General features: G+C 43.5%; 1 protein-coding gene across 1 annotated transcript in view; it reads right to left on the bottom strand.

Moving 5' to 3' along the window:
• Positions 1-14,641, bottom strand: part of slc9a7 (solute carrier family 9 member 7) — a 61,897-nt gene extending 47,256 nt beyond the window's left edge. The window contains exons 1-8 of the mRNA XM_072439369.1: positions 14,371-14,641; positions 9,104-9,306; positions 8,347-8,424; positions 5,140-5,216; positions 4,884-4,996; positions 4,707-4,812; positions 4,179-4,325; positions 3,784-3,884 (exon numbers count right to left, since the gene is read on the bottom strand). Of these exons, the coding sequence (XP_072295470.1) occupies positions 3,784-3,884; positions 4,179-4,325; positions 4,707-4,812; positions 4,884-4,996; positions 5,140-5,216; positions 8,347-8,424; positions 9,104-9,306; positions 14,371-14,641 (1,096 nt within the window). The remainder of the gene's footprint in view (positions 1-3,783; positions 3,885-4,178; positions 4,326-4,706; positions 4,813-4,883; positions 4,997-5,139; positions 5,217-8,346; positions 8,425-9,103; positions 9,307-14,370) is intronic.
• Between the last annotated feature and the right edge of the window lie 2,157 nt (positions 14,642-16,798).

Here is a 16,798-nt window from a genome sequence, read left to right as displayed (position 1 = left end):
ACTTGATTGGACAATCGCCCTAGGAGGAATTCGTTAAAGTGTGAAGCGTAAAAATGTGGTGATTTGAGCGATTCTACGATTTTCCCATAAGGATAACATGGGATGTTTCTGTCATCGCTACGGTTACGCCGTACAAAATATGACTTTGGCTCTCATACTTTTATGATCAGGATGGCAAATTAGAATTTTGTGCAAAATATCATGTCATTTGGAAAAACTCTATTGTTTATAGGCCACTCTGAAGGCCAAATAGTCCGAATTCTGGGAAACGTTTGCGGCTCCGTCGCACAGAGACCGTAAAAGCTATCCTTAAAATTTGGATAACTTTAGATGCACCACTTGTCTAGAGGACGTACACCGATTTTGAGGTCGGTGGGCAAAACGCACTAGGAGGAGTTCGTTAAAGTGTGAAGCGTAAAAATGTGGATATTCGAGAGATTTAGCGGTTTTCCCATAGGGATAACATGGGAGGTTTATCTCATCGCTACGACTACGCCGTAAAAATTAAGGCATTTGTCTGATTGGCTTTTTTGATCGGGACGCCAAAATAGAATTTTGGGTAAAGTTTAGACAATTTTGGTAAAACTAATTTTTGACCTTCGATGTTAATTTAAAGGTCACTCTGTAGGGGGCGCTATCGCGCCCATTTAAATTTTGTCATCATAAACTGGTCCAAACTAGAAAGTTGAACAACTGATTCAAATTTGGTCCTAATCGGACTTGTTTTGATCAAATGGGAACAATTTTTAGATCTGCAATATCCCAAAATAAGTTGTCCAACTTTGCGGCTGCGCCGCACACAGACCGTAAAAGGTATCTAAAAAAATTGGATAACTTTAGATGCCCCACTTGTCCAGAGAACGTACGCCGATTTTGAAGTTGGTGGGCAAAACGCCCTAGGAGGAGTTCGTCAAAGTTTGACGTGAACAAAATGGCTAACACAGCGTGTTTTCATTTTCAAAGGAAGATGGCGGCCATAGGGTAAGTCTGGGGGCGTGGCCACAATAATATTTGTTTTTTGTCCTCACGAGAGGAATGCGTGTTCCGAATTTCGTAGCTTTACGACAAAGTTGACCTCGGGGCGTCTCCCATAGGCGCAATGTATTTTGACTTTTGTCGGTGGCGCTGTCGCGCCATTTTTTTAGGAAAAAAAAAATGGCCCAGAAAAAACAAAATTTTTCGCCGATTCTGAATTTTGGACAAAGTTTGGTGAGTTTTTGAGCATGTTCAGGGGGTCAAATTAGAGATCAAAGCGATGAAGAACAAGAAAAATAATAATAATATTTTTAGCAAAAACAATATAGCCGTTTCCACTATAACAACAAATTATACATCGTTTGAAAGCTCTAAGCCTTCCCGATGCCGCCATGGGGTGGAATCATCATTACGAGCACTTACGCGCTCGTCACTCCCTATTCCATCGGGATGCCCCGCCCACTCCCCATAGACTTCCATTGATTTGAGCAGATACAAGCATGGCCCATGCCTGCGGCATGGACTCTCGCGTACGGGACGATGCCAGGAGGGTTTTTGGAGGAATGCAGCGCTTCGCGCTGCTGTTGTCAACAATTAGTGAATGGGCTACGCCCATTCACTAATTGTTGACTATTTCTGTCATAGCAGGAGTAAGTATGCATGATCCATGCCTTCGGCATGGGCTAGTTCACTGTACTTGCCAGGGGCGACGGGGCACCAAACATGCGGGCTGCGCCCGCATGTTTGGTAAGACAGTTGCAACGCTGCCTTCGGCAGCGTTGCGGGAGCAATAGGCCCTCCGCCCTGCTGGGGCTCGGGCCTAAATATAGCCGCAAGCGGCAATGATCGGCCCTCGCCACGCCGCCGCCACGTCGCAAGAGGAGGGGGCGCTAACGCGCCCCAATTGTCCTTTTATTACGCCTACTGCTGAATCTGTGACGCTGTCACATCTTCTCCCCTTTGTTTTACCATCAAAAAGCAATTTTATTTTGAATTCTTGGCAAAATGTGCGGCTTTGCCGCACAGACACCGTGACTCTTTGAATAAAAATGTGGATAACTTTTGATGGTCCACCCCTGAAGATGAGTCTCACCAAATTTCAGGTTAATAGGGCTAACGCCCTAAGAGGAGTTTGTGAAAGTCTAAAGTGTAAACATGTTCTGGCGATTTCCCCATTGGAATAACATGGAAGGTTTCGGTCATCGTTACGGCAACGCCATAACAATTATGACATGGGTCTCATTGACTTTTTTGATGGGGATGCCAAAATTGAGTTTTGTGTCAAATTTCATATAATTTCGCAAAACTAAATATTTAACCTCCATATAAAATCTGTAGGGGGCGCTGTGGCGCCAAATGAATTTATTTCACTTCAAGTAGGTTTAGGGCAAAGAGTTTAACAACTGATTCTAATTTGACGCAATTCGGACTTTATCCGCGCAAACGGCAGAAATTTTAAATATGGGAGATTTCTGAAATTCTAGCTACAGTTTGCGGCTTCGCCGCACAGAGACCGTGAGAGGTATCAATGTAATTTGGATAACTTTTGATGTCCCACTCCTCAGTAGCATTTTCACCAAATTTCAGCTTTTTAGGGCCAACGCCCTGGGAGGAGTTCGTAAAAGTTTGGAAAAACTCCAAAGTCATGTTTAGCCATTTTTGAAGCAATATGGCCGACATTTGGTTGGGCGGACGGCGTTGCCGTAATAATATTTTTTACTTCTCTTGTCACCATCTACCTCTGCGCCAAATTTCATGATTCTACGATCAGATTTTTTTTGGGTCATTTCCCATCTCTCAATGCATTTTTGGTACATTTGGGGGCGCTGACGCGCCAATTTTTTTAATTTTAGAAAAAGGAAATAGCCAGAATGTAGAGAGGCACGATTTTTAGAGGTGTGCAAATTTTTGTGACTTTTCGTCAATGTTCACTGGGTGAAAAATAGGGGGGTTGGTCCCGAGAAGAAGAAGAAAGAATAATATTCCGATGCGAAAACAATGTTTCCCATTTTTCAAATATCATAAACTATACATTTTCGGAAAGCGCTCGCGCTTTCCTACCTCATGGTGTGGGTCCCTGGTCACTGACGGGTACTTTCCTTAATTTTGAGTGGGCTCCGCCCACTTTGTGTTTTTGGCCCTCTAAACAGTAATAATGTTCAATTTGAAATGACGACCGCTTCGCGGTCTCAATGTAAAATGCTCGTTTAGTGCGCACTTTTGCACGGGCTTCGCCCGTTTACAACGGTAATGTTCCATTTTCCTACTACTAATTAGTATGCACGGGGCGTGCATGAGTGAAGGAGTGCGTTAGTGAGTGTTTGAAAGTGGGCGAGCGCTTCGCGCTTGATTTCGTGCGCATTACGTGCGCACTTTCGCAGCCGTGCTTTGCACGGCCTTACGAGATTAATAGGCCTCTCGCAGCTTGTGGCGCTCGGGCCTAATAATAATAATAATAATAATAATCTCAAACTTGTGGGACTGAACCAGACATAAAAGTGGCACAGCAGGAATACATTTTTAACACAAACAATCTTCAATTACTCAGATATTTGTATGAAACTGAATGGATTAGTGTAGCAAGGTTTGGCCTCATATTGATTTAGACAAGTCAAGAAAACTGTTCAAATCTTTCAAATACATTGACTTTTCAGAACGTCACCATTTTAATTGAAACCAAGTTTGTTTGATTTGCATCTTACAGTTTGATATTTTGGAAAATCATAATTCATGATCCAGTGCTACATTTGTATCAAATACATTGATTTCATTTCATTTAAAAATACATATTGGTGATATAATTCTCACCAGTGAAGCCACAAGCCTCGGCCAACAGGAAAGTGCTCCAGGACATGAGGAAGAACAAGGCCGTCTCCAGCAGCGGGAAGCAGTGCAGTTTAGTGAACTTAGTGACGTGGAAAACATGCTAAGAAAAACAATTCATATGCAAAATGAATAATATGATACATCTAGTGTTAATCTGTGCTCTGTGCAGGTGGTGCAGGTGGAGCAGGTGGAGCAGGTGGTGCAGGTGGTGCAGGTGGAGCAGGTGGAGCAGGTGGAGCAGGTGCAGATCTACTGCAGCTCCGTGCTTGGCTCACATTCTCTGCCTTGCACCACTTTATCATTTCTCAATTTGAACTTGCTAAATAATTATATTCTTTTGGTCATATCTTAAAGCCGTTTATGACACAGATGTAAAGGATATTAGAGCAGTGACCACTCCAGTGGCTGCGCCCATCACAAAGGAGCCGCTGAAGATCCCCAGAAAAACTCCAATTGATTTGAAAAGGGCCGAGAGGTCAAAGGTGTGAGTGTTTGCTCCGCTCGGCTGGTAGGCCACGATCGACCTGCGGCAGGGACAGGAAATAAGGTTATTGAATCTGAAACTGAGAGTACAACGAGAACCAACGTTTCCTGTTTGAGAAACGGCTAAAAACAAGATGAATGATAAAGTTGCCGTCTCGTTGTTTAGAATATGTTTCCAATAATAAAAGTGGCAATGAGGGACATTCATATTCCATAATGTGTAGAAAATAAAATGAGGACCATCCACACAGTCTAGATAGAAATTCATGTCAAAGACGATCTACACTTGTCCAGCAGAGGGAGACATTGCACAGCCTGGTCCAACTCCATCGGCCAATCAGAGACATTAGAATGATGAAAAGGGAGGGCTATGTCTGAAGTGAATGAAGTTACTTTACTTTACTTTACTTTACTTTACTTACGATGACAAAACAATTGCAACTGCATCGTTCATGACACTTTCTCCGAACAGCAGCGCGTGTAGATCCCCGTCTGCATGGAGCTCACTGAAGATGGCCAACATGGTCACTACACACAAAAGCATTCATCTTAATGGTCTTTTGTGGTGTTGTGAGGATTATATGTTTAAATGAGAATACCTGGGTCGGTAGCTGAAATAATTGCACCAAAGAAAAGGCAGTCTGTGTAGTAAAACTTTTCCATTAATTGTCCCGTTACTTGCATCAGTTTAACCACTCCATACATTAGATTCCTAATCAGAAGCATGAGAACAGACAGGGTTTAAGCACAAACGATAAACCTAAAGGATTGTATCTATAAAGACAACATACATACTATAGACATTTGAAATGGGAAGTTCAAACAAGGTCTGAAAAGTTCCTCGTTTCGACTCACCCAATAACAAAACATGAGACGACGGTGCCAATGAAGGCGTACGTTAAAATGGAGCCCAGATTCCTGAAAAAGTGTCTCTGCAAGACAAAAAATAAAGATGAATAAACATTTGATTTTTGACAAAGTTCAAGAAGAATGAATGACACCGTTTAGCAACTTAACACAATAAAACTGTAATAATTCATAAACACAACAATATTATCGATCTATAAACATTTAAAAAAACAAATACATTTCAATATTCTTGTCTCTTTTGAAGATGAAGATCAAATTTTTAAAATCCTTTATTTAAACTATTATTGATTTTGACCAAAGACTAATTCATTATTATCTATTTACTTTATTCAGCTTTTGCAAATTCCTTTTATTTTATTTTCCTTTTTATTCATATAAATAAAATAAATAGTTTCACTTGATAAAATACATTCCAGGAACTACATGTCACTGCAATGATTTCTGCACCCAAAACTAGCTTTAGTGTTTTTAGTGTTTTAAGTGTTTTTAGTGTTTTAAGTGTTTTAAGTGTTTTAAGTGTTTTTAGTGTTTTTAGTGTTTTTAGTGTTTTTAGTGTTTTAAGTGTTTTTAGTGTTTTAAGTGTTTTTAGTGTTTTAGTGTTTTTAGTGTTTTAGTGTTTTAAGTGTTTTAAGTGTTTTTAGTGTTTTAAGTGTTTTAAGTGTTTTAAGTGTTTTTAGTGTTTGTGTTTTTAGTGTTTTTAGTGTTTTTAGTGTTTTTAGTGTTTTAGTGTTTTTAGTGTTTTAAGTGTTTTAAGTGTTTTTAGTGTTTTAAGTGTTTTAAGTGTTTTAAGTGTTTTTAGTGTTTTTAGTGTTTTAAGTGTTTTAAGTGTTTTAAGTGTTTTTAGTGTTTTAAGTGTTTTTAGTGTTTTTAGTGTTTTTAGTGTTTTAGTGTTTTAAGTGTTTTAAGTGTTTTAAGTGTTTTAAGTGTTTTAAGTGTTTTTAGTGTTTTTAGTGTTTTAGTGTTTTTAGTGTTTTAGTGTTTTAAGTGTTTTAAGTGTTTTAAGTGTTTTTAGTGTTTTAAGTGTTTTTAGTGTTTTTAGTGTTTTAGTGTTTTTAGTGTTTTTAGTGTTTTAGTGTTTTTAGTGTTTTAAGTGTTTTAAGTGTTTTAAGTGTTTTAAGTGTTTTAAGTGTTTTTAGTGTTTTAAGTGTTTTAAGTGTTTTAAGTGTTTTAAGTGTTTTTAGTGTTTTTAGTGTTTTTAGTGTTTTAAGTGTTTTTAGTGTTTTAAGTGTTTTAAGTGTTTTTAGTGTTTTAGTGTTTTTAGTGTTTTTAGTGTTTTAGTGTTTTTAGTGTTTTAAGTGTTTTAAGTGTTTTAAGTGTTTTAAGTGTTTTTAGTGTTTTTAGTGTTTTTAGTGTTTTAGTGTTTTTAGTGTTTTAGTGTTTTAGTGTTTTTAGTGTTTTTAGTGTTTTAGTGTTTTTAGTGTTTTAAGTGTTTTAAGTGTTTTTAGTGTTTTAAGTGTTTTAAGTGTTGTAGTGTTTTTAGTGTTTTAAGTGTTGTAGTGTTTTTAGTGTTTTTAGTGTTTTAAGTGTTTTAAGTGTTTTAAGTGTTTTAAGTGTTTTTAGTGTTTTTAGTGTTTTAGTGTTTTTAGTGTTTTAGTGTTTTTAGTGTTTTAGTGTTTTTAGTGTTTTAAGTGTTTTTAGTGTTTTAGTGTTTTTAGTGTTTTAGTGTTTTAAGTGTTTTAAGTGTTTTAAGTGTTTTTAGTGTTTTAAGTGTTTTAAGTGTTTTTAGTGTTTTAGTGTTTTTAGTGTTTTTAGTGTTTTAGTGTTTTTAGTGTTTTAAGTGTTTTAAGTGTTTTAAGTGTTTTAAGTGTTTTAAGTGTTTTAAGTGTTTTAAGTGTTTTAAGTGTTTTTAGTGTTTTTAGTGTTTTTAGTGTTTTAAGTGTTTTTAGTGTTTTTAGTGTTTTAAGTGTTTTTAGTGTTTTAAGTGTTTTAAGTGTTTTTAGTGTTTTAGTGTTTTTAGTGTTTTTAGTGTTTTAGTGTTTTTAGTGTTTTAAGTGTTTTAAGTGTTTTAAGTGTTTTAAGTGTTTTTAGTGTTTTTAGTGTTTTAGTGTTTTTAGTGTTTTAGTGTTTTAGTGTTTTTAGTGTTTTTAGTGTTTTAGTGTTTTTAGTGTTTTAAGTGTTTTTAGTGTTTTTAGTGTTTTAAGTGTTTTAAGTGTTTTAAGTGTTGTAGTGTTTTTAGTGTTTTAAGTGTTGTAGTGTTTTTAGTGTTTTTAGTGTTTTAAGTGTTTTAAGTGTTTTAAGTGTTTTAAGTGTTTTAAGTGTTTTTAGTGTTTTAGTGTTTTTAGTGTTTTAGTGTTTTTAGTGTTTTAGTGTTTTTAGTGTTTTAAGTGTTTTTAGTGTTTTTAGTGTTTTAAGTGTTTTAAGTGTTTTAAGTGTTTTTAGTGTTTTTAGTGTTTTTAGTGTTTTAAGTGTTGTAGTGTTTTTAGTGTTTTATAGTGTTTTAAGTGTTGTAGTGTTTTTAGTGTTTTAAGTGTTGTAGTGTTTTTAGTGCTGTGGAAGTCAAACTGGGGCCGGACCCTGAGCTGTTAAACCGGTTACAATTAAATAGTTCAAATAAAGTCACGCAACGTGTTCAAGAAGCTGCGGCGACTCGAGCCAGAGACTCTGAGATGTAAAGGAAACACACAAAGAACACGACTTATTAGACTAAACTTATAGATCAGATCCTCCATGTGATTCGAACATCAGTTTATCTCTTTTGTGTTATATATATATATATATATATATATATATATATATACACACTTTCCGTGTACATGTACATATATGTTTGAGTTCCATAGTGGCATCTGTGATATTGTTTGTTTTAAAGACAATGTGTAAATGAGGTACTTTTGAACATACTCTTTCTATACATTATATGTAATGTGAGGTATTTTAGTGGAAACTAAAAGTCAAAAGAGGAAGTGAAAGACATCTGTTATTGACTTCCCCTTGAAGAGCCACTTGTGTTCAGTCTTCTGCTGCTTCTGTGGCCAATCAGGACTCGCCTCATTCAAGCATCTGTCCAATGAGACATCAGGTGGTGGCAGCGCACACTATTACAACACTTTACAAAGGAACTGAACGCCATCTTCACAAATTCTTCTCTTATTAACTACTCAGAGAAATAAACCTGGAGCTTAGTAGTGAAGCAGCCAAGAACAAAGATGATCTGAGGTCAACACAATGCATCAAACCGAGAGCCTCGCTCACCTTTTTAAGGCTGTATCCTGCATGGAAGATAATAGGAGGCAGCAAGATGTTGAAGAATACCTCTGGGTCAAAGGTCACCTGCAAAAGACAGCAGTTTGAGGATATTAGGATGGATGGATAGTATGAGCATATTAAAAAGGCTAAACAAATGTAAACACTGCAAAAACATCCACTGATCAGGAGTACACAAGGGATAGAGATCAAGCACTTAATTAGCAATAATTGTTTTAAGAACGCCTGAATTACTGAGTCCATAAAGTTAATCACGGCACCGGTTTATTGTGTGTTTATCTTATATGGTGTTATTTCTTCTTAAACGAGTTAATTGGTTAAATGCAACTATCTATTGAAATAATGTGCATCATTGTTATTGAGGCTTATGACTCAAACTGAGAATTATTTACATCAAATGTACAGAGGAAACATTCATTATTATGTATGAACTCAGGACGGTCTTTACTTTGGCTTCATGTGGGTCAAACTGAGTAAAAATCTCATATTCACAGACTTTTTGTGCTCTAATTACTATTAATAAAATTAATAAACCAAGACAAATAAATCACCTCTGCAGATCACAAGCTGAAGGTGTGTGGACTTCAAAAAGAGGAGAAGGGCCATTTCTTATAACATCAGAAGAGATCAGCCTTTCCTCATATCTAACATACACTCTGCATCTGCTGCGTTAGCTCTCGTTCACTTCACTGGTGAAGCACACGTACTATAATCTATAATTGCACAATAACTGGTGTATTGTTACCTTTCTAAGCATATCGTTTTGTTCCACGTTGTGAATCTCTCCGAGGTTTATTTCCCCTTTCAGGCTGTACTCAAAGAACTTTCCACTGACGTTGAGCAGAAGGGTGCTGGCGGGGCCCTCCTTCAGAGAGCAGCTCAGGGGGGCCCGGTTGTGATAACTTGTAGCTGGGATCCCATAACGCAGGATCACTCCTACCAACAAACCTGAAGGCAAAAACACATGGAAATATCCCTTCTGAATAACTCTGCAGTAACATAACTGTAAAAAACAAATGTAATATATTACTGCAGAAGGTTATGACGTATTAAAACTGACACAATAACTATAAAGCTGGATAATCCTGGTATAGCATGTTTAAATGTACAGCATCATTAAAATCATTAAACAAGACACTAGTTAGTTTATATAATGAGACTTGGACGTGACTTGTTTGACTTTCTAGAACTCAAAACTTACAAGAAATTCTAGGTCTGCACAATTTGGGAAGAAAATGTAATTGTGATTTGATTTGCGTTCTCCTTGAACCGACACCTTAACGTGGTGGAGGGGTTTGAGTGCCCGAATGATCCCGGGAGCCATGTTGTCGGGGGCTTCAAGCCCCTGGTCGGGTCTCCCAAGGCAAACAGGTCCTAGGTGACGGGTCAGACAAAGATCGGTTCAGAAGCCCATTATGATGAGTAAAAGAACAAGGCCGTTTACGTCGCCCGGATCGGCGTCACCGGGGCCCCATCCTGGAGCCAGGCCTGGGATGGGTGCTCGATGGCGAGCGCCTGGTGGCCGGGTCTTACCCCACGGGGCCCGGCCGGGCACAGCCCGAAGGAGCGACGTGGGGCCACCCTCCCGTGGGCCCACCACCCGCAGGAGGATCCATAAGGGGCCGGTGCAGAGAGATCTGGGCGGCAGTCGACGGCAGGGGCCTCGGCGACCAGATCTCCAGACACAGAGACTAACTCTGGGGACATGGAACGTCACCTCGCTGGGGGGAAAGAGCCTGAGCTTGTGCGGGAGGTTGAGCGATATCGACTAGATATAGTCGGCTTCACCTCCAGCACAGTTTGGGCTCTGGAACCCATCTCCTCCAGAGGGGCTGGACGCTCCACTTCTCTGGTGTTGCCCGCGGGGAGAGGCGGCGGGCTGGTGTGGGCTTGCTTATAGCCCCTCAGCTCAGCCGCCACGTGTTGGAGTTTACCCCAGTGAACGAGAGGGTCGCGTCCCTCCGCCTTCGGGTGGGGGACAGGTCTCTCACTGTTGTGGCGGCCTACGGACCGAACAGCAGTGCAGAGTACCCGGCCTTCTTGGAGTCCTTGGGAGGGGTACTGGACAGTGCACCGACCGGGGACTCCATTGTTCTACTGGGGGACTTCAACGCCCACGTGGGCAATGACAGTGACACCTGGAGAGGGGTGATCGGGATTGTGGAGCCCTCTGTCAGTAGGGTATTCAACTCGCACCTCCGGGAGAGCTTCTCCCATGTCCCGGGGGAGGTTGGGGACATTGAGTCCGAGTGGACCATGTTCTCCGCCTCCATTGTTGATGCGGCTGCTCGGAGCTGTGGTCGCAAGGTCTCCGGTGCCTGTCGTGGCGGCAACCCCCGAACCCGGTGGTGGACACCGGAAGTAAGGGATGCTGTCAGACTGAAGAAGGAGGCCTATCAGGCCACTCTGGCTTCTAGGTCTCAGGAGGTCATCGACAGGTATCGGCAGGCTAAGCGAACCGCGGCTCGTGCTGTCGCAGAGGCAAAAACCCGGGCCTGGGAGGAGTTCGGGGAGGCCATGGAGGAGGACTATCGGTCGGCACCAAAGAAATTCTGGCAAACCGTCCGGCGCCTCAGGAGGGGGATGCAGTGCCTCACCAACACCATTTACGGTGCGGGTGGAGGCCTGCTGACCTCGACTGGGGATGTCGTCGGACGGTGGAAGGAATACTTTGAGGATCTCCTTAATCCCTCAGTCACGTCTTCCGAAGAGGAAGTAGAGACCGGGGACTCGGAGGCTGGCTCATCCATCACCCAAGCTGAAGTCACTGAGGTTGTTGGCAAACTCCTCGGTGGCTCCGGGGGTGGATGAGATCCGCCCTGAGTACCTAAAGTATCTGGATGTTGTAGGACTGTCTTGGCTGACACGTCTCTGCAACATCGCGTGGCGTTCGGGGACCGTGCCTCTGGACTGGCAGACCGGGGTGGTGGTCCCTCTGTTCAAGAAGGGGGACCGGAGGGTGTGTTCCAACTACAGAGGGATCACACTCCTCAGCCTCCCGAGTAAGGTCTATTCCAAGGTACTGGAGAGGAGAATCCGACCGATAGTCGAACCTCGGATTCAGGAGGAGCAGAGTAGTTTTCATCCCGGTCGTGGAACACTGGACCAGCTCTATACCCTCCATCGGGTGCTCGAGGGTTCATGGGAGTTTGCCCAACCAGTCCACATGTGCTTTGTGGATCTGGAGAAGGCTTTCGACCGTGTCCCTCGGGGTGTCCTTTGGGGGGCGCTCCGGGAGTACGGGGTCCGGGGCCCTTTGCTCAGGGCTGTCCGGTCCCTGTCTGACCGGAGCAGGAGCTGTGTTCACATTGCCGGCAGTAAGTCAGACCTGTTCCCAGTGCATGTTGGACTCCTCAGGGCTGCCCTTTGTCACCTGTTCTGTTCATAGTTTTTATGGACAGAATTTCTAGGCGCAGTCAGGGGTCAGAGGGTGTGGTCAGGGGTCGGAGGGTGTCCGGTTTGGGGACCACAGGATCTCATCTCTGCTGTTTGCAGACGATGTTGTCCTGATGGCTCCATCAAACCCGGACCTGCAACATGCACTGGGACGGTTTGCAGCCGAGTGTGAAGAGGCTGGGATGAGAATCAGCACCTCCAAATCCGAGGCCATGGTTCTCGACCGGAAAAAGGTGGCTGCCCTCTCCAGGTGGGTTGGGTGTCCTTGCCCCAAGTGGAGGAGTTCAAGTATCAAGTATCTCGGGGTCTTGTTCACGAGTGAGGGAAGGATGGCGCGTGAGATCGACAGTTGGATCGGTGCAGCAGCTGCAGTGATGCAGTCGCTGCATCGGACCGTTGTGGTAAAGAGGGAGCTGAGCCGAAAGGCAAAGCTCTCTATTTACCGGTCGGTCTACGTTCTGACCTCACCTATGGTCATGAGCTTTGGGTAGTGACCGAAAGAACAAGATCGCGGATACAAGCGGTTGAAATGAGTTTCCTCCGCCGTGTGGCTGGGCGCTCCCTTAGAGATAAGGTGAGGAGCTCGGCCACACGGGGGGAGCTCGGAGTAGAGCCGCTGCTCCTCCACGTCGAGAGGAGCCAGCTGAGGTGGCTCGGGCATCTGTTTCGGATGCCTCCTGGGCGCCTCCCTCGGGAGGTGTTTCAGGCATGTCCCACCGGGAAGAGGCCCCGGGGAAGACCCAGGACACGCTGGAGAGACTATGTCTCTCGGCTGGCCTGGGAACGCCTCGGGATCCCCCCGGAGGAGTTAGAGGAAGTGTCTGGGGAGAAGGAAGTCTGGGAGTCCCTGCTCAGACTGCTGCCCCCGCGACCCGGCCCCGGATAAAGCGGCAGAAGATGGATGGATTTGATTTGCGTTTGAATAATAGGATTCTGTTCAACGCTCACATTTAAACACTAATTGACAAAAATAGTTATAATAGATGTATAAACTGTAGTTATAGTTATAAATTGTACTGCACCCTTTGTAATTTTCTCAATGTGTCCATTAAAATAAAGAAAGAAAATATACACACGATAAACGTTGAGACCCCCGAAAAATATTGTTCTCGTTTTAATTTAATAAATGTATTAAAGTCCACACAGTAAGTCAGTGGACAAGTGGATTTGCATGTCTTAAACTGGCCTTATATATTATTGTTCATCACATGTTTTTATAGCTGTTGTGCGAAGACCAATAATAATATATAATATATAAGTAATAATTAAAAATGTACTCAAAGTGTCATTAGTTGTTCAAGGCCCCAGTCTCAGGCGCTGGTGAGAGAGCGACCGATGCAGGGGCCACAGACAGATGCAGGGGCCACAGAGGCCACAGACAGATGCAGGGGCCACAGACAGATGCAGGGGCCACAGACATGCAGGGGCCACAGCTGCATTCACTCACTGGGTTAAAAGAGCTCCTCACTAACACATCGGGATTGTCTAGTGACTAATAAGCGCTGCACGAGGGCCGCAAAGTCAAATGGCTGTTGATAGTAGTAAATACTAAACGAAAAAGCGTAACATATTCTTTTCCATTCATGTAGAACAGCGTCTGGCTTCAAAGTGGCTGACAAAGTAAAAAAGAAAGCAAAAAACTATCCCATTGTGAATAATACAGTTTAAGGTCAATAAAATACTGTTTAAGGTCAATAAAATAGTTCAGACCCAATTTAGACTCTTGATTCGACCCAATGGAGCGTTTACTCTTTGACCACAGCAAACACGGCCGGGACCAAATGAAGCTGGAATTAAATCAGAACTAGACTAAAACATGACCAAAACCAAGTCTTTGCCTGTCCCTCCTGGTGAATTAAAGAAACTGTTTCATAATACATTATATCAGTGGGAGCTCTAACTATTTAAATCAAATGTAGTGTTTTGTATTTTCAGGCCAAGAATTCTAATGGTAAAAAATAATTTGATAGCAAAAGAAAATTGAATTCTGTCATCTGGACAAAAGAGTGGATGTGTTTCATCCAAGTTCTCTTATATCTAAAGTCTTATATCTGTCGTGTTTTTAAATGTATGTGCACATGTTTGTCCTTAATTCAACCAGAGGTTCAGCTCTAACCCACCATCCTCAACTGAAACTACTTCAGCAGCATTTCCATGTTTACTGGTCCCTCCACTTCAGGCTATAACATGAGGGTTTGGTAGATTAAGGGGAAATCCATGAATAAATACAAAAAAGAGCAGGAGCAAATCAAAGTCTGAAAGTCATTAGTTAATAAGTGACATTTCAAAGCAGAATTATGTTGGGATTTGATCATCTGTCTGGGTTTGATACGTCAATGATACATTCAATTTGGCTGTGCCCTGATCTGTAGTCTTATTGTTTTAGTCCATGTTGTATTTTAAACCATTGAGAGAAGCTCTTAGGTCCATGTTGGTGTCTTTGACAGAAGATATTATAGACTGAATAAGAAGGAGACATGGGAACATCCTGAGCCCTTCTGAAGGTGTCAGACTTGCACATAATGCAGCTGTAAAACTGCACATTGCACCACAAAGTCCGCTCAAAGCCGGGAATAAACCGCCTGTGGACAGCCCCACGTGACCCGTGAGCCTTACCGTAAATCATTGCTAACCCGGTCTCGTGCAAGAACCGGACTCTCCGGTGCTTGAACAACCATATGGTGAGGATGGTGAGCGTCAGCAGCAGAATAAACGTCAGCAGATTCACGCTGTCCTGGCGGTGACTTTCCTCAGCCTCTTTCTCCGTGGCGAGTTCCTCCATGACGCTGGCGTCTGCCCCGGATAACGAGATGATCTGTGCCGCAAACGCCACGAGCATCCCCGGTAGTGCGCCACGGCAGCCGCGGTAGCCTTGGGACGCATCCATAGCTCGCGGTGGATGACGTAAACGCACTGAACACTCACCGCCGATGTGCCATGTCACTCTGAGCAAAGCCAACTGGACTAACGAGTCTGCATGAGCCAAACCGCAGCTCAGCCTTTTAAAGACACACTACGTGATGTTGCAGAAGATGAGCGTGCACTTCAAGCACTTCAAGCACTTCAAGCACTTCAAGCACTTCAAGCACTTCAAGCACTTCAAGCACTTCAAGCACTTCAAGCACTTCAAGCACGTCAAGCACGTCAAGCAAGGGCTGTTCTTCAAAAACAGGAAACTCGAGTCCTGCATCGGGAATGAAGAGTCAGCAGCATTTAGCAAGAGCAGTTAAAACATGCATCCGCTGTGGAGGGTGATAGTAGAGAAGTGGAGGGTGGTGGAGGGTTGTAGTAGAGAAGTGGAGGGTGGTAGTAGAGATGTGGAGGGTGGTGGAGGGTTGTAGTAGAGAAGTGGAGGGTGGTAGTAGAGAAGTGGAGGGTGATAGAAAAGATGTGGAGGGTGGTGGAGGGTTGTAGTAGAGCTGTGGAGGGTGATAGAAAAGATGTGGAGGATGGTAGTAGAGATGGAGGGTGGTAGTAGAGAAGTGGAGGGTGATAGAAGAGATGTGGAGGGTGGTAGTAGAGATGTGGAGGGTGGTGGAGGGTTGTAGTAGAGAAGTGGAGGGTGGTAGTAGAGATGTGGAGGGTGGTAGAAGAGATGTGGAGGATGGTAGTAGAGATGGAGGGTGGTAGTAGAGAAGTGGAGGGTGATAGAAGAGATGTGGAGGGTGGTGGAGGGTGGTAGAAGAGATGTGGAGGGTGGTAGTAGAGATGTGGAGGGTGGTGGAGGGTTGTAGTAGAGATGTGGAGGGTGGTAGTAGAGCTGTGGAGGGTGGTAGTAGAGATGTGGAGGGTTGTAGTAGAGCTGTGGAGGGTGGTAGAAGAGATGTGGAGGGTGGTAGTAGAGAAGTGGAGGGTGGTAGTAGAGATGTGGAGGGTGGTAGTAGAGAAGTGGAGGGTGGTAGTAGAGATGGAGGGTGGTAGTAGAGATGTGGAGGGTGGTAGTAGAGATGTGGAGGGTTGTAGTAGAGCTGTGGAGGGTGATAGAAAAGATGTGGAGGATGGTAGTAGAGATGGAGGGTGGTAGTAGAGAAGTGGAGGGTGATAGAAGAGATGTGGAGGGTGGTAGTAGAGATGTGGAGGGTGGTGGAGGGTTGTAGTAGAGAAGTGGAGGGTGGTAGTAGAGATGTGGAGGGTGGTAGAAGAGATGTGGAGGGTGGTGGAGGGTGGTAGAAGAGATGTGGAGGGTGGTAGTAGAGAAGTGGAGGGTGGTAGTAGAGATGTGGAGGGTGGTAGTAGAGAAGTGGAGGGTGGTAGTAGAGATGGAGGGTGGTAGAAGAGATGTGGATGCTGGTAGTAGAGATGTGGAAGGTGGTAGTAGAGAAGTGGAGGGTGGTAGTAGAGATGTGGAGGGTGGTAGAAGAAATGTGGAGGGTGGTAGTAGAGAAGTGGAGGGTGGTAGTAGAGATGTGGAGGGTGATAGAAGAGATGTGGAGGGTGGTGGAGGGTGGTAGAAGAGATGTGGAGGGTGGTAGTAGAGAAGTGGAGGGTGGTAGTAGAGAAGTGGAGGGTGGTAGTAGAGATGTGGAGGGTGGTAGTAGAGATGTGGAGGGTGGTAGAAGAGATCTGGAGGGTGGTAGTAGAGAAGTGGAGGGTGGTAGTAGAGATGTGGAGGGTTGTAGTAGAGATGTGGAGGGTGGTAGTAGAGAAGTGGAGGGTGGTAGTAGAGATGTGGAGGGTGGTAGTAGAGATGGAGGGTGGTAGAAGAGATGTGGAGGCTGGTAGTAGAGAAGTGGAGGGTGGTAGTAGAGATGGAGGGTGGTAGTAGAGATGGAGGGTGGTAGAAGAGATGTGGAGGGTGGTAGAAGAGATGTGAAGGGTGGTAGAAGAGATGTGGAGGGTGGTGGAGGGTTGTAGTAGAGATGTGGAGGGTGGTAGTAGAGATGTGGAGGGTGGTAGTAGAGATGTGGAGGGTGGTAGTATAGATGTGGAGGGTGGTAGTATAGATGTGGAGGGTGGTAGTAGAGATGTGGAGGGTGGTGGAGGGTTGTAGTAGAGATGTGGAGGGTGGTAGTAGAGAAGTGGAGGGTGGTAGTAGAGATGTGGA

This window comes from Eucyclogobius newberryi, unplaced genomic scaffold (genome assembly GCF_026437365.1).
Source record: "Eucyclogobius newberryi isolate DKJ021-1_F unplaced genomic scaffold, fEucNew1.0.hap1 SCAF_9, whole genome shotgun sequence".
NCBI classification, from domain to species: domain Eukaryota; kingdom Metazoa; phylum Chordata; class Actinopteri; order Gobiiformes; family Gobiidae; genus Eucyclogobius; species Eucyclogobius newberryi.
The sequence above is the reverse complement of the archived record's forward strand: the minus strand, read 5'-3'. Positions and strand labels throughout refer to the sequence as shown.